Genomic DNA, 22,509 nt, shown 5'->3' with positions numbered 1-22,509 from the left:
GACTTTCACTTCTGTTTCCTCCATTCACAGCAAGAGCATTAGTGGGAAGCAAGCAGCTCTGATTGTAACTGGCAAAAACAGAACTCTGAGGCACATCAGTACAATGAAGAGAGTAAGATGAAGGGCAGTGGAAGAGAGGTCTGATCACACCAGTCCCTATTACTCATGGGGTGGAGGGTGGCCCTCGGTCCTTCATACAGCAATATTTTAAAAAATAAAAAGGGGAGGGAATTGGTGAATTTTCTAAATGCACCTGCCCACATACTGGGGAACTGAAATGAGAACATACGTATGTTTCATAAAGTAGTTTAACTTGGGGTCTGCCACTCTTGAAGGTGTCCTTTTAACTCTGTTACATGCATATTCATACAACTCTAAAAAAGTGATACCAAAATAATGCTGTGTGTCTTAATACTTTATGGTTATTACCACTCTAAACGCAAATGTTCATATAGTAACTAACATCATGAGTTTTCCTCAAAACAGTCTTTTGGATGACGTGCAAAGAATAGGATTGAATGCAAGAGGAGAAAATCAAGTGTCCTCAAGAAATCAAGCTTTATTAAGTGGGCCCTGAAAAATAACCTTTAACGAGACAGTGCCAGGAATTATTCAAAAGTTGTGGATTAAATATAACGAACAGCAGTTATTGTGATCAGACATAGGAAATTCCCCCCCTCCCCCCATTTTAAAAAAATAAAGTAGAGCAGGGTGGATAATGGATTTCTTGGTTCACTAGCATGTCTGGAAAAAAAAGTCAAAAACTTTGTTTGACCATTTTTTAAACATTTAATTTAATTTTATTTTTTTAAAGGAAATTTTGAAAGAAAGTCATTTCAAAACAAAAAAACTAAACAAAACACCCATACAAATGTTTTGATTTTACTGGCATTTTTTTGCTTTGTTTTTTCCCTCCACCCAAACCAATCTGACAAAAATCAACATGAATTGATGAAATATTAAATCATCACCAAATCTGCGTATTTTGCCAATAAAAACTTTACGTAAAAAATTTTGTCCAGCTCTAATAATTCCCATCAGAGGTGTTTGCATCATAGTAATGGTGGAAGCCACCTTACTTCCAATACTTAAAAGTAAATATAAAAAATGCTTATATGAAATATAAATACCTGTTATACAGTTTTTTGTATAGATCTATGTTCCCAGCACTTCTATTCAACCTCATAAAGTTTGTAGAACCTCTTTCATCTGTTATTCCTTGACTATAGTAATAAGACTTTCTGTATAAAACAAAATATTTAGTAAGAAACTCAAGGTATTTCAAATCCTATCAGAAAGTTCCTTTTAGTAATGTAAAACTTTCCACCAATCTAAAGCTTATCACATGAACCACAATGTTACGGAATACTATATCATAAGAACCACAAAGGCGCTGTGCCATGGCAGAATTAAATTTTAGTTTCTAAGTAACTATTCACTATGTCCACTTTTACAGTCAAATAAGACCTTGCTTTCATCTAACACTTTTTCATGGTGAAGATCGCCAAGTTCTGACCAGACTAAGTCAATCACTCCAACCACCTCATGAATAGAAATGCAGCAACAGCAGCCCATCTGCATTTGGGAGTCTTTCCGTCCCCCACCCCTCACTCCCAACAGCAACAACATAGGTAATTATAGCTACAAAGGATTTCAGGTAGATAAAAATAAGTTACTGTAGTTGGCATTTGTCCAGAAACTGGTTAAATGTCAACATTCTTGTGAAAGAGCACAATAAAATCTTTAGTATCCTCCAAAGGTCAGAGTGGTCTGTGTAACACTGGTCACAATGAATAGGTTTTTTCTATATGGTTTTAAGTTCAGACAGCACTATCGTCCAAGAGGATCCTAAGCAAGCACTGTGTGTGCGCGCGTGCATGTATTGATGCACAAACATCCCACAACTATTGTATATGGCATATGCATTACATGGTTTTCAAGAAATGTCACTTTGATTCAGCATCGCCTACTTGTTTTTGTTTTAACTGGACTGTTTTCGATTCATGAAAATTAGACTAGCAACAGAAAAAGCAGTAACTGATTTTTTTGCTGCAGGTGTCCATTCTTTGAAAAATTTAATGAAACAGTTGTGTTGGCTGTACATCTTTCACAATTAGATTGTTATACTTACACATTATATCCCATGTCTTTACAAGCTATCTTTCCATAGTCATCATTCCAGTCATCTTGACATACTGGATACCAGGATTTGCTGACAGATGAATAGACCTCCAGGATAAAATTTGGTCCATAGAGTCTAACTGCAATCAAAGAAGACAATATTGCTGACCATCCTGTTCAAAGCCTACGATTTTCATATTCCTAAAAAGTATTTTGCACCTACTACTCTTACAAGCAAGAGTACTAGAGCTGCAAGATTAAAGGAAGGATAACGTTTCAGTTTACTTCTTCATTTGACAGCACTTTGTGGATAGATAGTTTCAGGTTTTTTCCTGTGTATTCATTTTTTAAAACCTATAAATAAAAAATGGGATTGTGACACCACAAAAGTTGTCAGGGGCTCTACAGACAGGTGTAGCACCTGAAATTACTTTTTGCTTTTAAAGAAAAACTTCCAGTTGATGCGATATTTTGACACACTTTTTATGAAGTTTTCATGTACTGGATTTTGACACGTCATTTTAATTCTTTTTTCTAAAGCCATGAGTTACTACCTTAAGTCGTATTTACATTTTAATGTTCATTTCTTATTGTATGAACATTTTAAAATTAGCACAACTCTTTCCCATGCTCCACCCTCAGCTTGAGTGAATGGCAATAACAGATAAGCTGATGAAAAGATAAGAAAATTATGTCCTGTTCTAGTATAGGTTTCAGAGTAACAGCTGTGTTAGTCTGTATTCGCAAAAAGAAAAGGAGTACTTGTGGCACCTTAGAGACTAACCAATTTATTTGAGCATAAGCTTTCGTGAGCTACAGCTCACTTCATCGGATGCATACTGTGGAAAATACAGAAGATGTTCTTATACATACAAACCATGAAAAAATGGGTGTGTACCACTACAAAAGGTTTTCTCTCCTCCCACCCCACTCTCCTGCTGGTAATAGCTTATCTAAAGTGATCACCCTCCTTACAATGTGTATGATAATCAAGGTGGGCCATTTCCAGCACAAATCCAGGGTTTAACAAGAACGTCGGAGGAACGGGGGGGGAGGGGGGGGGGTAGTAGGAAAAACAAGGGGAAATAGGTTACCTTGCATAATGACTTAGCCACTCCCAGTCTCTATTCAAGCCTAAGTTAATTGTATCCAATTTGCAAATGAATTCCAATTCAACAGTCTCTCGCTGGAGTCTGGTTTTGAAGTTTTTCTGTTGTAATATCGCAACTTTCATGTCTGTAATCACGTGACCAGAGAGATTGAAGTGTTCTCCGACTGGTTTATGAATGTTATAATTCTTGACATCTGATTTGTGTCCATTTATTCTTTGACGTAGAGACTGTCCAGTTTGACCAATGTACATGGCAGAGGGGCATTGCTGGCACATGATGGCATATATCACATTGGTAGATATATGCCATCATGTGCCAGCAATGCCCCTCTGCCATGTACATTGGTCAAACTGGACAGTCTCTACGTCAAAGAATAAATGGACACAAATCAGATGTCAAGAATTATAACATTCATAAACCAGTCGGAGAACACTTCAATCTCTCTGGTCACGCGATTACAGACATGAAAGTTGCGATATTACAACAGAAAAACTTCAAAACCAGACTCCAGCGAGAGACTGTTGAATTGGAATTCATTTGCAAATTGGATACAATTAACTTAGGCTTGAATAGAGACTGGGAGTGGTTGAGTCATTATGCAAGGTAACCTATTTCCCCTTGTTTTTTCCTACTACCCCCCCATCCCTGTTCCTCAGACATTCTTATTAAACCCTGGATTTGTGCTGGAAATGGCCCACCTTGATTATCATACACATTGTAAGGAGAGTGATCACTTTAGATAAGCTATTACCAGCAGGAGAGTGGGGTGGGAGGAGAGAAAGTGCCCACAAGTATTCCTTTTCTGTACTAGTATAGAAGATCACAAAGCAAAGATTTTAACAAGGAAGAGCTTGCCCTATAATGTTTCTGATTTGAAGAGAGAGTGTGTCACAGAGCGAAGACAGAAAAAAGAGTTCAATATGAAAAGTTCAAGAGCAAGATAATGGTTGGAATAAGCTATACTACTGTAAAGAGACCCAATTATACAACCAAAAAATCAGGAAAAATCATCAGCTAAGTGTCAGTACTATGCAGAATAGGTCAGAAGAGCAGAGAGAGAGTTCCAAAAGCAGGTATAGGTAGAGTGCTAGTTGGGAGGGAGGCGGGGGCCATTGGTATGGGGTTTTTTTATTATTATCGTCATCATCATTATTATTGACAAAAAAAAAATTTTGGTCAGAAAATTCTGATTAGTTAAAACTGAAACTTTTCCAGTAAAGGTTCAGTTTCAATAGCCCAGGATGGAATCTCCGGTCAGAAAGAGACTGACGATAATCAGTACCCTAAGTAGTTAGGGTACTTAACTGGGATGCGAGGCACTCTAGTTTAAATCCCTGCTCTGCCTAAATTGGAGCAGGGACTTGAACCCAGGTCTCCTACCTCCCAGTGGACTATTCTAGGCTGGATAGCTAGTTGTTTCTCTCAAGAGTTTGAGGGGTGTCTGTTTCAAAGGTCTCTCTTTGAAATCTCAAAAACTTTCATGGGACAGGAAAACTGTTTCTTGCCCAGCTTTAACGACAGGATCAAATGGAGCAATAAGAAGAACAGGGGTACTTGTGGCACTTTAGAGGCTAACAAATTTATTTGAGCATAAGCTTTCGTGGGCTACAGCCCACTTCATCGGATGCATAGAATGGAACATATAGTAAGAAGATTATATATATACACACGCGCACACACACACACACACACAGAGAAGGTGGAAGTTGCTATATATATATATATACACACACACACACGCACACAGAAGGTGGAAGTTGCCATACAAACTGTAAGAGGCTAATTAATTAAGATGAGCTACTATCAGCAGGAGAAAAAAATGGAGCAGTGTGTCCTCTTCAAGACCATTTTCTGGAAGTCATGTATTGCAGAAAACAGATATTAAAAACAAGATGGATGTGGCTTTTGAGTGTACACATTAGTGACTACAACCAGCTCATCACAAAAGTCTCCCTCTCTCCATTTCTTCAGCAGAAATCACTAAATCAGTAAGACAGCCTCCTACGCTGAAAGTTATGTAAAGCATTCTTTGGAAGGTGAAGCTTTTTGGTGGCAGTAGTAAGCTTCCAGCTTTGTTTTGCTTTTGTTAGATTTGCACACACTAATATGAGACAGGTGGATTTTTTCATGGGGAAGGCATAAGAACATAAGAATGGCCATACTGGGTCAGACCAAAGGTCCATCCAGCCCAGTATCCTGTCTGCCAACAGTGGCCAATGCTAGGTGCCCCAGAGGGAGTGAACCTAACAGGTAATGATCAAGTGATCTCTCTCCTGCCATCCATCTCCACCCTCTGACAAACAGAGGCTAGGGACACCATTCCTTACCCATCCTGGCTAATAGCCATTAATGGACTTAACCTCCATGAATTTATCCAGAGCTGGTGGAAAAGGAAGTTTAATAAGAAGTGAGCCAAGCCAGGTCATTGAACTCAAGCAGATAGTATCACCACCACCCCCGAGATTGTTGTAAGAAAACAGCTACACAATAGGTAATGCAGACATTTCTAGACATTTCTAGGCCCCCTCTACACTAGGAGTTGAGGTCGAATGTAGCAGCGTTAAATTGATTTAACTCTGCACCCGTCCACACGATGAAGCCCTTTTTCTCGACTTAAAGGGCTCTTACAATCGATTTCCTTACTCCACCCCCGACAAGGGGATTAGCGCTGAAATCGGCCTTCCTGGGTCGAATTTGGGGTACTGTGGACACAATTAGACGGTATTGGCCTCCGGGAGCTATCCCAGAGTGCTCCACTGTGACCGCTCGGGACAGAACTCTCAACTCAGATGCACTGGCCAGGTAGACAGGAAAAGGCCCACGAACTTTTGAATGTCAATTTCCTCTTTGGCCAGCATGGCAAGCTGCAAGTGACCATGCAGAGCTCATCAGCAGAGGTGACCATGATGGAGTCCCAGAATGGCAAAAGAGCTCCAGCATGGACTGAACGGGAGGTACGGGATCTGATCGCTGAATGGGGAGAGGAATCCGTGCTATCAGAACTATGTTCCAGTTTTCAAAATGCCAAAACATTTGTCAAAATCTCCCAGGGCATGAGGGACAGAGGCCATGACAGGGACCCGAAGCAGTGCCACGTGAAACTTAAGGAGCTGAGGCAAGCCTACCAGAAAACCAGAGAGGCGAACGGCCGCTCCGGGTCAGAGCCCAAAACATGCCGCTTCTATGATGAGCTGCATGCCATTTTAGGGGGTTCAGCCACCACTACCCCAGCCGTGCTGTTTGACTCCTTCAATGGAGATGGAGGAAACATGGAAGCAGGTTTTGGGGACAAGGAAGATGATGATGATGATGAGGTTGTAGATAGCTCACAGCAAGCAAGCGGAGAAATCAGTTTTCCTAATAGCCAGGAACTGTTTCTCACCCTAAACCTGAAGCCAGTACCCCCCGAACCCACCCAGGCTGCCTCCCGGACCCGCCAGGCGGAGAAGGTACCTCTGGTGAGTGTACCTTTTAAAATACTATACATGGTTTAAAAGGAAGCATGTTTAATGATTAATTTGCCCTGGCGTTCGCGGCTTTCCTGGATGTACTCCCAAAGCCTTTGCAAAAGGTTTCTGGGGAGGGCAGCCTTATTCCATCCACCATGGTAGGACACTTTACCACTCCAGGCCAGTAGCACGTACTCAGGAATCATTGTAGAACAAAGCATTGCAGTGTATGTTTGCTGGCGTTCAAACATCCGTTCTTTATCTCTCTGTGTTATCCTCAGAAGAGTGATATCATTCATGGTCACCTGGCTGAAATAGGGTGCTTTTCTTCAGGGGACATTCAGAGGTGCCCATTCCTGCTGGGCTGTTTGCCTGTAGTTGAACAGAAATGTTCCCCCCTGTTAGCCACGGGGAGGGAGAGGGGCTAGCCACGCGCTGGGGGGAGGCAAAATGCGACCTTGGAATGAAAGCACATGTGCTATGTATGTAATGTTAACAGCAAGGTTTACCGTGAAAGAGTGTACCCATTGCTCTATAAAATGTGTCTTTTTAAATACCACTGTCCCTTTTTTTTTTATTCTCCACCAGCTGCATGTGTTTCAAGGATCACAGGATCTTCTCCTTCCCAGAGGCTAGCGAAGATTAGAAGGCGAAAACAACACACTCGCGATGAAATGTTCTCTGAGCTCATGCTGTCCTCCCACACTGACAGAGCACAGACGAATGCATGGAGGCAGACAATGTCAGAGGCAGGAAAGCACAAAATGACCGGGAGGAGAGGTAGTGGGCTGGAGAGAGGGCTGAATCTGAAAGGTGGTGGCAGCGTGATGAGAGGAGGCAGGACTCAATGCTGAGGCTGCTGGAGGATCAAACTAATATGCTCCAGCGTATGGTTGAGCTGCAGGAAAGGCAGCAGGAGCACAGACCGCCGCTACAGCCCCTGTGTAACCAACCGCACTCCTCCCCAAGTTCCATAGCCTCCTCACCCAGACGCCCAAGAACGCGGTGGGGGGCCTCCAGCCACCCCACCCCAGAGGATTGCCCAAGCAATAGAAGGCTGACATGCAATAAGTTTTAAAGTTTTAAACTTTTAAAGTGCTGTGTGGCCTTGTCCTTCCCTCCTCCACCACCCCTCCTGGTGCTTCTCCTCCTCCACCCCTCCTGGGCTACCTTGGTAGTTATCCCCCTATTTGTGTGATGAATTAATAAAGAATGCATGAATGTGAAGCAACAATGACTTTATTGCCTCTGCAAGCGGTGACCGAAGGGAGGAGGGAAGGGTGGTTAGCTTACAGGGAAGTAGAGTGAACCAAGGGGTGGAGAAACAAACAGAACTTTCACACCGTAGCCTGGCCAGTCACGAAACTGGTTTTCCAAGCTTCTCTGATGCGTACCGCACCCTCCTGTGCTCTAACTGCCCTGGTGTCTGGCTGTGTGTAGCCAGCAGCCAGGCGATTTGCCTCAACCTCCCACCCCACCATAAACGTCTCCCCCTTACTCTCACAGATATTGTGGAGTGCACAGCAAGCAGTAATAACAGTGGGAATATTGGTTTTGCTGAGGTCTAACCAAGTCAGTAAACTGCGCCAGCGCACTTCTAAACGTCCAAATGCACATTCTACCACCATTCTGCACTTGCTCAGCCTGTAGTTGAACAGCTCCTGACTACTGTCCAGGCTGCCTGTGTATGGCTTCATGAGCCATGGCATTAAGGGGTAGGCTGGGTCCCCAAGGATAACTATAGGCATTTCAACATCCCCAACGGTTATTTTCTGGTCTGGGAAGAAAGTCCCTTCCTGCAGCTTTTGAAACAGACCAGAGTTCCTGAAGATGCGAGCGTCATGTACCTTTCCCGGCCATCCCACGTTGATGTTGGTGAAACGTCCCTTGTGACCCACCAGTGCTTGCAGCACTATTGAAAAGTACCCCTTGCGGTTTAGGTACTCGCCGGCTTGGTGCTCCGGTGCCAAGATAGGGATATGACTTCCGTCTATGGCCCCACCACAGTTAGGGAATCCCATTGCAGCAAAGCCATCCACTATGACCTGCACATTTTCCAGACTCACTTTCCTTGATATCAGCAGATCTTTGATTGCATTGGCTACTTGCATCACAGCAGCCCCCACAGTAGATTTGCCCACTCCAAATTGATTCCCAACTGACCGGTAGCTGTCTGGCATTGCAAGCTTCCACAGGGCTATCGCCACTGGCTTCTCAACTGTGAGGGCTGCTTTCATCTTGGTATTCTTGCGCCTCAGGGCAGTAGAAAGCAAGTCACAAAGTTCCATGAAAGTGCCCTTATGCATGCAAAAGTTTCGAAGCCGCTGGGAATCGTCCCAGACCTGCAACACTATGCGGTCCCACCAGTCTGTGCTTGTTTCCCCGAGTCCAGAATCGGCATTCCACCGCATGAACCTGCCCCATTAGCACCATGATGCCCACATTGCCGGGGCCCGTGCTTTGAGAGAAGTCTGTGTTCATGTCCTCATCACTCTCGTCACCGCGCTGACATTGCCTACTGGCCCGGTTTTGCTTTGCCAGGTTCTGGTGCTGCATATACTGCTGGATAATGCGTGTGGTGTTTAATGTGCTCCTAATTGCCAAAGTGATCTGAGCAGGCTCCATGCTTGCCGTGGTATGGCGTCTGCACAGAAAAAAGGCGCGGAACGATTGTCTGCCGTTGCTCTGATGGAGGGAGGGGCAACTGACGACATGGCTTACAGGGTTGGCTTACAGGGAATTAAAATCAACAAAGGGGGTGGCTTTGCGAGAAACAGAATGGCCCCCTCAAGGATAGAACACAAAACCTCAAAGATAGAACTCAAAACTGGGTTTAGCAGGCCGTTGATTTCATGGAGGGAGGGAGGAGAAAATGAATACAAAACAAATCTGGTCTATTTCTGGTTTTGATCCACTTCATCTATCTTTATACATCTTGCTGGCAGCAGACTGTGCAGTATGACCGCTAGCCATTGTCACCTCCAGGGTGCTCGGCAGAAGACGGTGCAGTATGACTACTGGCCATCATCTTCTGCTGGCTGCCGATTAAAAGACAGTGCACTGCCAGTAGGACTGAATCACCATGAGACGAAACTTAAAAGGGAAATGACCTGGCTGAGTCATTCCCATGTTTGCCCAGGCGCCTCTGACCTCATCGAGGTCGGTTGAAAGAGGACCCAGGACTACGTCGACGACGGCTACCAGTCAGACTGCACTGTCTGCTGCCAAAAGGCAATAAACTGCTGCTGTGTAGCAATGCAGTACCGCGTCTGCCAGCACCCAGGAGACACACAGACAAGCGGGCTCCATGCTTGACATGGTACGGCATCTGCACAGGTAACAAGAAAAAAGGCACAAAACGATTGTCTGCCCTTGCTTTCACGGAAGGAGGGAGGGAAGGGGGGCCTGACGATATGTACCCAGAACCACCCGCGACAATGTTTTAGCCCCATCAGGCACTGGGATTTCTACCCAGAATTCAAATGGTCATCAGAGACTGCGGGAACTGTGGGATAGCTACACACAGTGCAACGCTCTGGAAGTCGACGGTTGCCTCGGTACTGTGGACACACTCCGCTGACTACATGCACTTAGAGCATTTGTGCGGGGACACACACAATCAACTGTATAAAAACGCTTTCTACAAAACCGACTTCTATAAATTCAACCTAACTTCGTAGTGTGACATACCCTATATTAGCAAGTTGCACCAGTTTAATTTAAGGTGTGATTTTAAACTGATCTGGCACAAAATCCTGTGGGGTACATTTTGATTTGGTTTAAGTATGAGTTATTTTAGTCCAGCAACTCCATCAGCAATGGACTTAAGATAACTGATATTATGCCACTCTAAAACCAAAAGACAACTGTCCATACAGGGGTTTGAACTGGTTTAACTAAATCAGTTAAAGTCACACCTTAAACTAAGCTAGTGCCACTTTCTAATGTAAATGAGGGCTAAGGAAGGAGAAGTCACCAAGAGGTTTCCAAGAACAATTTTACCTCTGCATACTTGAAATACTTACCACATTGGTTTTCATCTTCACCATTGGAACAGTGGACCACTCCATCGCACCACTGAGATGGTGACACACATGTTCCTGAAGATCCACACACTATTGATGAGCCAAAACAGCTATTGGCCTCTGCAAGGGGATCAGAGTGGAAAGGAGATAGGTGATAGGTGTGGGGTCATTAAAAAGGATCCTTAAGGTAAGAGTGAGCCACAAATTGCTATGATTTCTGCTGAGTTTTCTAGGAGAATATCAATTTAATCAAGGCATATGTTGCAGGAGCTTTTGATTGTTTGTACAATTTGGGGAAAGCACATACAAAACAATTATGGACAAGAGGGCTGGTAAAATGGAAGAATGTATATTCTACAATTCTATTGCACCTGTTGCCAGAGGTAACTGTCAAGGCAACTTTTGTTTATTAGCTAGTTAAACCTGATCGTGATAACCGTGAACTAAACTAGCACCATTAAGCTCACAGCTGGCACTGAAGATTAATTTATAAATGAGAAAAGGCAAGAAATTAATATAGACTAACTGCCACCACTAGGCATATACCATTTTTAAACAGGACAGGATTTTTTTTTTTAAACACTATTTTTTCCCATACAATCAAAGGTTGTAAAATATATTGAAAAATAAATTTAAACCTCAAAGACAGACCTGCTGGGATACACTGTTCACTTTATAAGGGCAACAGACCATTAGATGAGAGGAATACATGAACCTCTTTTTAAAATAACTTGCTTTTCAGAGATTCAGCATTCTGTAACTGGTGTGATTAATGCATGCGGTGGATATTAAAATAGGTATTAATATCTAAGCAGGCATTCCCCATTTTGGAAGTGTTCTCAATTATAAATTTTCATAGAGTTTAAGGCAAGAAGGGACTATTAGACCATCTAGACTGACCTCCTGAATAACGCAAGCCATTAAGTTTTACCCAGGTGCCCCTGTTTTGAGCCCAGCAACAGGTGTTTGACTAAATTTAAGGAAACTAAACACATATACTTAACAGCCTGCTTGAGAGCCAGATTTCTGTTAGGATGCCAATTAAGTAGCTTATTCCATTTCAAATCATCACTATAAAAATGAGGAAAAGTTTCTTCTTGTGAGGAGGAAGTGAATTCAATATCAAGCAAAATCCACTCTGTACTGAATGGGTTATTCTGCAATTTTTTGTATATGTTCATTAAAACTGGTCCAAAAGTGCTATATTTTCCTCTATGAAAAACTTCAAACTTCGGGTGGAGGGGGTCAGGGTTTTTCCCTCCCTTACACCCAACCCCAGAATTCTTTGGTCTTCCAGTTTGAGAGTTGAAATATTCTCTTTTTTGAATTCTCCCCCTCACTCTTCTTCACCTGTTCCTTTCACTACCACCATCTCACACACACACTCACGAAAAAGGTGTGGGGAAGAGAAAGAAGAGAGGGCAAAAAGCCCCAGAAAACTACAAGATTTTCAGTTCTTCCAACCAGAAAATTTTTACCAAAATGAACATTTGTGTTTTAGTGGAAAAGCAGTTTCTTCACTGAAAAACTGCTTCAATTAAACTATTTGAACCAGCCCTAATATTAGGAGATGGAATAGAGGGTCTGATTTTATTTTATATTTTTTAAAGAGCTAATGAGTTCTCCCGACTCAACCTGAAGCAAGTGAGAGCTGCTGCTGTTCAGCACCAGAGTGGACCAGAGGAGGTCTATTCCATTTGCAGACATTTTAAGGAAATGTGTTCACATTTGACACAGGAAGTTGTGTTGGCTGTGTCTGCACCTCCAACTGTCTACCTCTGCCCAGACCCAAAATCCTTCTCTTCAAAAGTTTAGTGAAAACCAATACATCTCCACAAAACATTTCAGCTTTGACAAAACAGCATATTTCATGGAAATAAAGTGTTCCAATCAGTTCTATGCAGCACTTGTGAAAAATTAGTCAGGCCTAATATGTCTACCATAGCTGATCCTTCCTTTCTTCCCTTCACGGTTGCAGTTAGGGGGAAGCTGTATAACTTAAAACCTCACTCCAGAGACTGCATATCCAGGAGCGGCCCTAGACTAGCTGCCAGCAACTGGTGCCCTAGGTGAACCATGCAATCGGTGCCCCCAGCCCCCAAGGGCAGATCTAGGCTGAGGTTTTTGGTAAACTGGGAAACATTTTGCCCCTTTTTTCCTTCTAATATTTTTAAGCTTTTTTTTTTTTTTTTTTATATAAACAGAGGCTTAATTATTCGGTTTGTCCGTCCATCCAACCAACGTTTCTGAGATCAGATAAAAAGACACAAAATTTTCAGAATAAATTCGTAGAAGACAGTTAGATGATATTTCAGTCCGATTTCAAATAAAAATGCATTAAAAATGTTAATTATAATTTTTATTACTACAAATCTGAAATCGTCCATTACGCTATCCTGCTTTAACTGCCATTACCACCACATCCAATATAGAAAGAAATAAGAAAACTCTTCAATGAACTTTAACCTGTATTTACAAAACACTTCAAATAAAAAATTCTGTGCTCTTAAAACATTACTTTTCTTTCTTTAAGTTTTGAAAATTCAGTCATGAGTTCTTTTAGATCCAGTTTTCCAGTTATTTCATGCTCTATTGACATTGTGGCAAGTCTAACAAATCTCTCTTGCACCATTGTTGAACGCAGATATGTTTTTATCAATTTTAACTTTGAGAAGCTACGTTCCCCACTAGCTACGGAAACTGGCAAAGTTAAAAGAATGCATAGAGCTATAAAAATATTTGGAAAACTGTCTGAGAGTTTACTTTCACAAATAAACTTCAGTACTTCTTCACGAGTGGAACCTTTCTTAAGTTGTCTTGAAAAAGCCTGAAGCTCACTACACAAATCTGTAGCATCAATGTCTTTTGAATTTTCATGAGTCCATGCCGACTCCAGTTTTATACAAAATTCTCTTATCTGTTTTTCTGTTTTCTTTTGAAAGCTGTGGATATCATATAGAAAGCCAAGTATGGACTTTAGCTGCTGCATCTGTTGAAATCTTTCATCAACCAAGTGAATAGCAGTATCAAGGACTGCAAAGTAGAAATTCACTTTGAACCTTTGTTTTGGGTTCTAAATGGGTGTGTTTTGTCAGTCATACAAAAACTGCTGTTTCTTTTGCCGAATGCGAACTGGCTCTGGTTCAAATTCTGTCGGAAAGTCTATTTCTTCATCAAGCTCAAGAGACTCTACCAGTGTTCTTTTGAACCCTTCATCACTTCTGAATTCCTCCAGATTATTTTTAGTTTGCTGAAGTTTTTGAATAGCAGAATGTATGTTCAAGTTCTTTTCCTGAAGCTGCTTACTAGTGAGGTTAATCTCGAAAAGGAATTTATACCACAAAATGAGTGAAGTCACAAATTTGAACTTGGAAAGGCCATTTGCAAGAGCTTCTGCATCTGAACGTGCCTTATTGCCAGATGACCCAGTAAAGGTAGTATCAGAAATTTCAATTCGGGCTTCATAAATGTTTCCAAGTTCATAGCGAAGAGGCGTCAAAGCATCAATGCAACTCTCCCATCTTGTCTGACAAAGTGGTTTCACAGTTAGAGAATTCACATGGTGAGTCAGAAACTCCCAATGATGTGTTGAGCCTGAGAAAAAAAAACACATAAACATGTTGCACTGGGTGAAAGAAACTGCTTGCCTCCTAACAGCATCATTGACAACCAAATTCAGGGAATGTGCATTGCAAGGAACGAAAAAGGCCCTAGGATTGATTTCCATCATTCTCCTTTGCACGCCATTGTCTTTACCCTTCCTATTACTCCCATGATCATAGCCTTGGCCATGTAAGTTTTCAACAGATAATGACACTGTTTCAAGCTCTTGCAGAATAGTTTCAGTCATAAATGCTCCAGTCGTCTCCTTCAGTGGTACGAAATGCAAAAAATGTTCCTTTATGAGCACGTCGACATTATCTTCATCTGCAGACTTTTCCATATCCACAAAACGAATGATCGTCATTTGTTCAACATGACTCACATCTGGTGTACAGTCCAGTATTATTGAAAAGTATTTTGCAGAATGGGCAGCTTCTACAATGTTCTTTTTAATGGCATTTGCTAGGATTTGAATCAGTTCATTCTGCATATTTTTTCCTAAGTAATGAACCTGTGTTTCATGATCAGTTATTTTACATAGATGGTCCTTCGTGACTGAATCAAACAAAGCTAGGTATTCAACAAATTTTTAAAAAAGTTTCCATTACCTGGAGTATATAAATTTTTCACTTCTACCACGGCCGCAGAATGCTAAATTTTGCCCACCAAGAACTCTCACTAAAGCAATCGGACGCTCTAATATTTGTTGCCAGTATTCTTCTTTCCTTGATCACACGTAAATTTTCTTCGATAGTTTTTCCTTTTTTCAATCATAATTCAAATTCTTTCCAATTTTGAAAACATTCCAAATGTTCTGTACTTCTTTCATGTGAAGAGAGAATTGAAGAGATGTTTTTCCAGTCCTTTGAACCATTTTCAGTAAGTGATGTACCAATTGCTTGATTTCTAAACAACTTGCAGCAAAAGCAAAACAGAGTCCTTCGACACTGAATATTGTAACCAGTTTCGATGAATTTCTTCCCCATTAATGAGTTTCCTCTTGTAATGCTGAGGAGAGAATTTTCTTTTATTTCCATCCTTAGGGAAGGAAAATTCGTGAACTTTTTTGGGTCCATGTTCCACGAGAAGTTGCCGCACACTGTCATCACATCTGGGCTATGAAGCTGGGTCCCCTTACTGTAACTTGTTTGTAACTTCCTCATCCTTTCTTCCTTCTACTTCGTTTATTTCAAATTCTGCATGTCTCTCTGAAGGTAAATACATTTTCTCCACTTCCATATCAGTCTGATGCTGTGAGTTGCCTTCATCTAGAAGTAAGTTTCCATCATCTTGGGTTTCCAAACTGCTTCCATGCTATCCTCCTCTCCAAGTAAAATTCCTTCATCTGGATGCTGTGAACTGCTTCCATCTTTATTTGGATTAAAGAGAAGATATTTCAGGAAGGATTCCTGCTGTTTTGCTTGGTCCTTTTCCTTCTCAGCCTTTCATTTACAATACTCAGTTTTTGAGGGTTTTCTTTTTCCTCTTTCTGCCATGGGACATTTGAGTATTGTTACGTACTAACTGTGCTCCTGACTGCAAGCATTATAACATTAAGGATGGCTGACCCACCACATGGTTGGTGATTTAAACCACATTTAAGCAGGGAAAAGGCACGTTGGGATTGCTGCAAGGTCCAATGATTAGTAACATACACTCACTCACCTATTAAAACAGTTAGTTACAGCATTTACATGGAAGCAAAATGATCTTTTTTGACATTATAACCCGACATTGACTGTTTGGAAACTAATCCCCTTCTTCACGGTTACCCACTTGGAGTGTGACGTCATCACTTTCATAGTCTATTAAGCGTTAATGCTGTTACTTTTCTTTTATGGACCTTATTTATTACATGTGAACCAGTTATAACAAAGAAAAAGTTTATAATTATAGAGCCCGATAATAACGCTAAGGTTTAATAATGGATTTATAATGCTGAAAGACATTATTCTTTGGCACCAAGAAACACAATTTTCCACAGTATTCACTCAATTCTTAACCATCTACCTGCGACATGTGTTAAAATGACCGTTTGACATGTATCAATTGGCGATATCTCCACTCTACATGAATCTCCAGCTACGTGACCTTGATGTATATTCGAGTTAGGTGTCACTAGCATTGCAGCTCTTGCCGCTGGAGGAGGTGTTTCATTGTGGCTGAGTTATTGCTTATCAAAATTGTGGAGTGGGTCATCTTGACCCTACGTCGCAAATTGAAAAAATATATATATATTCGCTAAAATATTAGTTTTGCAGTAAACAAGAGATTTGACATTAATAAATTCTCAGAAGTGTAGAGAAATTATAATTCATATTCCCTCCATATGCACACAAGAATTGAAATAATGACATCTTCGTTATTTTATTTGTATATTTTTTCCCTTCATCTTTTTTTTTTTTTAATTTGATTTTTTCCCTCAAATTTGGTGCCCCGTTTAACTTGGCACCCTAGGCAACCGCCTAGTTCACCTATATGGATGGGCTGCCCTTATGCATATCAGTAGTCTCTTAGGTTAAATTCACCGCACTACACAGGGCTCACGCAAAGCCCAATGTCACTTAGATCTTATAAACGCCCTTTGCTCTGGGGTAAACTGCACTCTTAATCCTAGTGTGATGTTATCTGATTAAAATATGACCATATAGATCATTGTTGTAAACACTGTCATATATTTGCAATAAATCTTGTACGAGGTTGTCAAGTGAGGTGTTTGTGGAAAGGTTATGACTCGCTGACTATAATTCTGCTATTTGTATGCATGTATCATTTTTGTATTTGAAGCTATTGAGTATTGGCTCTATATCTGGATTTCAAATGTTTGCTCCTGGGGTAACGCCACAAGGTAGCTAGCCAGCCCATCTTGGAGGAACTATTCAAATTGAGTGGCCAATCAAAAGAACATTTAACTGACAATGGACCATGGGAGACTTACACTTAATGGAATTTCCTTGTGTGACTAGTCGAAATGCATGGACATGTGACTTGCCCATGTGACTCCAAACTCCATCTTGTTGCTGTAATTTTCCACAGTAAGAACAGTGGGATTCCCTCTACATGGCAGAAGCTATAAAAAACCTATTTTGCCTCTATCCTGTTCAAGCCTCTGGACTATGAACTTATACTAATGGGAGCATTCTAACCAAGGCACTGAGGACCTTCCAATGATTTGGAAGCAACCAAAAACTTATCAAGCCAGCAGTTTATGCCATCACTGCTACAAGCCTGAACCAAGAACTTTGCAATTGTTGTATGTATTTGATTCCTCTAACCAATTTTAACTCTCACCTTTCTTTCTTTCTTTCTTATGAATAAAACTTTAGATTTTAGATACTAAAGGATTGGCATCAGCATGATTTTTGGGTAAGATCTAAGTTGTATATTGACCTGGGTGTGTGGCTGGTCCTTTGAGATAAGAAGAACCCTTTCTTTGATGAGACTGGCTGTAAAGAACCACTCATCTCTGAATCCAGTGTTTTTGGTGGTGACAAAAGAACTGGAATGCCCAAGGAAACTATTTTTATGACTTCTTGTTAACCAGTGTGGTGAAACAGAAGTTTACTTTTGTTGCTGGTTTGATACACCCCAAGACTGGTGGCTAATCCCCTATAGGATTTGCCCTATTTCTCAGCAGTTCGTCCTGAATTTGGCATCCTCAGTTGTGATCCACTGAGGCACAGTTATACCTAGATATCACATTATTAAAATAGTTGTACAAAAGCTTGTCCTAGACCAACTGTTGCTAAACAGTTTGTGGGATCTCAGAGAATTCAGATGAATAAGAGGTTGCTGCTGAGTCAAGGACACTTATCAAATGTAAATATATTTGAAGTTAAAGGAAAGGACAACAGCAACAGTGATACTGGTTATGGCAAATAATTAAGCTTTTAGATATTAAAATAAGTTGCATTCATAAAAGAGATAGATAACAAGAGTTTACTGCTCTAATTTACCACCCTCTGGAAGATGACACACTTATGTTAGGAAATGGAAAAACTCAAGACATTTTAGCTTTGAATAAAAGATTTCTATCAACACAAACACATCCTTACCAAAATACCAGATAAGCATAGCTGCAATTATGGAAACCGACAGTATTATTGCAACGGATAAAACGATGCATAGAGTTTTCTTAACTTCTGCAATTAAAAAGGGAGAAAAAGAAGAGTTAGGTTTGCAAACAAATTATTTACTAGGCTAGCCTCCATCCCTATCTCCCTGCAAGTAAATTAGGGCTTGTCTTCACTAGCACTTTACAGTGCTCCAACTTTCTCGCTCAGGGGTATGAAAACACACACCCCTGAGCTCTGCCAGTTGCAGCGCTGTAGACAGTGCACCAGCGCTGGGAGCTATTCCCCAGTGGAGATGGGTTTTTTATAGCGCTGGGAGAGCTCTCTCTCAGTGCTATGCCACGACTACACAGCCACGTTAAAGTGCTGCCATGACCAGCGCTTTAACGTTGCTAGTGAAGACATGCCCTTAGATGGCCAGCTTTCAATCACTAGTAAGCAGGCATGAATCTGCAATTCAGATGTTAGAGTCTCTCCATCTCATCATCACTTCAAAGAACCACTCAACTCCTCACACCTTTTACAAAAAAGTATAATAGTAATTGACTTGTTCAGCTACCTAGCACTTTGAGGGACAAAGAGGTGCTCCTGGCATAGTCCATCAACATAAGAGCTTGAAAGGAAACAAGTTTTGATCGGTCTACATAAAAAGAAATCCAGACAAATCTTACTTGACGTGCACAGTTTTGCTGATGGCGGCTTTGGCTGTACTACTGGGGGAGCTGACTGATGAGCAGGAACTCTTGGGACATAATGTGGCACTGATGGAGGATAATATGGTGGATACACGTTAGCATCCACAGGCTGTCTGGAAATATAGACGTTTTCTGGCTGATAACCATGATTTTCATAGTAAGGTGGTAGCCCCTAAATAGCAAAATTGAGGTGAAGGTGGGAAAAAACATTAATATTGCAAAGTTAGAACAATATAATCATTTCTAAAAAACATTGTCACTTATGTAAATACTGTAAAAGCCCACCAATTCTCATTGCACTCATTCAGAAATTCATTACACTCACACACACACACAAATAGATATACAAAGTCTCCTGAGAAGTGGAGTGAGAGACTTAGAGACACATTCAACTGATGGATTAAATTTAAAAAAAAAAAAAAAAAAAAAAAAAAAAGCAAAAAAAACCCCACCAAAACTAGTTTCCAATAGATCACATCACCTTCTAAATATGTTTTAGATTTTAAATTTCTTTAGAAAGAAAAAAAATGTTGCTTCCTTAAGAGTCTCTTCTGCACAGTTAGTTTCTCTTTTATTGAAAAAAGTGAAAAATAAAAACAAACAAAAAAAAACCAAACAAACTTGAAAAATTGCATATTTTTTCTGATAACTTATTTCAGCTGTAATAATTTAGGGGGTAGTTACTACGTTCGGTGCAAATTTTTCAGTGATAAATTTGATTTTCCAGTTGACAGTGTCGCTTCAATGCTAATTAGCGGAGTGCTGTAGTGAGATCTGATAAGACTTCATTACTTTTACCAAATACACTATAGAACAAATTAGTGGATGGCAGAGTGCTAGATTCATAAACTACATCCATCACTGTGATATCAGAGACTTGAAGAATTAGTTCATTCATCCCCACAATACCCTGTGATACAGGCAAGTATTTTCCCCATTTTATAGATTAGGAAACTAAAGTCAAGAAACTTCTTAAAAAAAAATAAAATCATGCATACCTATGTCCACTTTTAATGGACCTGACTATTAATTCATTACTCAATAGGCTGCTACCCACAGAAAACAAAATTGAATATTTAACTACTTACTGAGTTTACAGCCATCTCAGCTTTGTCAAGAGTGCTGAGACAGCTCAAGTGTTTGAAAAACTTGGGATAACCTGTAAATATAAAAAAACACATGCATTCATAGTGTTACAATTAGAGCGGGCTGAAAAAGTTGTGACAGCAGTTTTCAGTTGGAAAATGCCATTTCCAAACAGAATCAAAATGTTCTGCAGGAACATATGATTTCAAAATTCATACCTGGAAATTACTGAAATATGTATATAATTTATAAGAACGTTTTGATCTTCTCAAAACAATAAAGGTTAAAACTAAATTTTTCAGAATATTTCATTTGTTGGGGGTGGGGGGGGAAGAAATCAGAGATTAACTTTTTGTCCCACTTCGGGAATTTCAAAGTCTCAATCTCCTGCAGGACAGAAATACCATTTTTCAACCATCTCTAGTTAAGATGCAAACCAACAAGCACAGTGATGTTCTTAGTTATGACTTTCATTTCACTCTTAACTCATCCACTTATAACTAGAAATATATTGCCTAAATTAAAGGTAATTAGTTTCTCAACCCTCTAACATTAACTAAATATAACAGCATGAAATAAACCTAGCAGCATTACAGATTTAATACCCGAGTTTTCCTGTTAGGCTCTAGCTCTCAAATATGTAATAATATTGTTGAGAAGGGTAGGCAGTGACGGCTAATTAACAAGAGACAAAACTAAAAGAGCCATCCTCCTCCCCTACACTACAAAATTAACACTGGTTGTAGGCTACATTATGGACTAAGAATAAAATGGCATGGAAAATTTCAAGTTCAGTTAGACCACCACACACCCAGAAAAGAAAAGGGAAGAAGTTTGCTCTCTATTAAGCAGCCACACATTAAACATGAACTCCTGTTGGGTGCACTGAAGGAGAGGCAGAAAGGAATGTTCCTGTGCAAGTTTCAGCTCAAAGTTCATCTGTACATTCAAGCTACATGCAAACAAACATGCTTTTATAAAACTCAACACACTGATGCAGCCTTTACTGTTGTACAGCAGCAAGTGACAGCCAGCTGCACAAGTTTCCCACAGCCCAAGAAGGTTAACTGAGCGCCATGCTCGCTCTCAAAACAAGAGTACTGATACTCCCAGGCTTTGTCTCCCCCTTAGAAAGGCGCAAATTTTTGCTTCAGTGTACACTGCAGTCAAACACCAGCAGCAGGCCTGTGTTAGGCTCACAGGGCTATAAAATTGCCATATATAGATGTTCAGGCTTAGGCTGGAGCCATGAATGGGGAGGAGAAGGAAGGATGGGATTGCACAGAGCCCTGGCACAGGGGACCATGGTATAGGAAGATTGGTAATGGGGAGAATAGGGCTAAACTGCAGCTACCTCTTTGGTGGATTGCAACAGTGGCTTAAACAGTTAGAACATCCCAACACTCCACAGCAATTTAGAATAGGAAAGCCGGGGGGGAAGGAGGGGGGCCAGGAGCGGGAACAGAACCGGTCAAAGCTACAGGAGAAATTTAGGTCAGCAGAATGCTATTAGTCTTATCTGGGCAGGACACTGGGGTTAACACCATTTACTCTTACTTACAGGAAAGGCAACGAATCCAGTGAACACAAGTCGTCAGTACCTCTGTTTTACGTCTCAGACATTCTTACTCAGATGTTCACATCATATAATGGCGGCATGCAGTTCTGCCCCACCTCAGTGGTTGAGTAACTCTTCGCAGAAGGGGTTTTTCTATTCTCTGGAAAAGGTGATATGAAAACAGAATGGTAATCAACGCAACCTCAGAAATACCCGCTGCTTTGTCAGCTTCTTAAATAAAAGACTTAGGCTACATCTACACTACAGATGCTACAGCGGCACAGCTATGAAGCTGCAGCTCTGCTGCCCTAGCACCATAGCGTAAACAATTGCTATAGCAACAGAAGGGGGGGGGCGGGGGGGAGGTTTCCATTGCTGTAGTTAATCCACCCCCGAGAGCTGGTAGCTAAGCTAGATCGATAGAAGAATTCTTCCATCAATCCAATGGCGTTTAAACTGGGGCTTAGTTTGGCCTAACTACATCTCTCGAGGGTGTGAATTTTTCACGGCCCTGAGCAACATAGCTAGGTCAACTTAGGTTTTCGGTATAGACCAGGCCTTAGGCCATGTTTGCACTACAGCAGTATAGCTATGCCATTGTAACCTGGTAGTATAAACATTGACTACAGCAATAGAAGATGTTTTTCCAACACAGTAAGAACTTCACCTCCCTAAGCAATAGTAGCTAGGCCAACAGAAGCATTCTTCTGTCAGCTTAGCTGCCCCTACAGCAAGAATTAGGTCAGCATAGTGCTCGGGGTGTGGATTTTTAACACCCCAAGTGCTG

The 22,509-nt window shown here is 41.0% G+C and overlaps 1 protein-coding gene across 5 annotated transcripts in view; it reads right to left on the bottom strand.

Moving 5' to 3' along the window:
- The window catches only part of TMPRSS2 (transmembrane serine protease 2), a 47,493-nt gene that overhangs the window by 14,410 nt on the left and 10,574 nt on the right, over window positions 1-22,509 (bottom strand). For 4 of the 5 annotated variants that reach the window (XM_043538196.1, XM_007064473.4, XM_043538199.1 and 1 more), the window contains exons 2-8: window positions 21,726-21,882; window positions 20,167-20,237; window positions 19,055-19,250; window positions 18,366-18,452; window positions 10,708-10,827; window positions 2,132-2,261; window positions 1,131-1,241 (exon numbers count right to left, since the gene is read on the bottom strand). In XM_043538196.1, coding sequence (XP_043394131.1) covers window positions 1,131-1,241; window positions 2,132-2,261; window positions 10,708-10,827; window positions 18,366-18,452; window positions 19,055-19,250; window positions 20,167-20,181 — 659 coding nt within the window. In that variant the 5' untranslated portion in view covers window positions 20,182-20,237; window positions 21,726-21,882. The remainder of the gene's footprint in view (window positions 1-1,130; window positions 1,242-2,131; window positions 2,262-10,707; window positions 10,828-18,365; window positions 18,453-19,054; window positions 19,251-20,166; window positions 20,238-21,725; window positions 21,883-22,509) is intronic. The other variant, XM_043538200.1, reaches the window with a different exon arrangement.

This window comes from Chelonia mydas, chromosome 1, assembly GCF_015237465.2.
Source record: "Chelonia mydas isolate rCheMyd1 chromosome 1, rCheMyd1.pri.v2, whole genome shotgun sequence".
Lineage (NCBI taxonomy): Eukaryota > Metazoa > Chordata > Testudines > Cheloniidae > Chelonia > Chelonia mydas.
The sequence above is the reverse complement of the archived record's forward strand: the minus strand, read 5'-3'. Positions and strand labels throughout refer to the sequence as shown.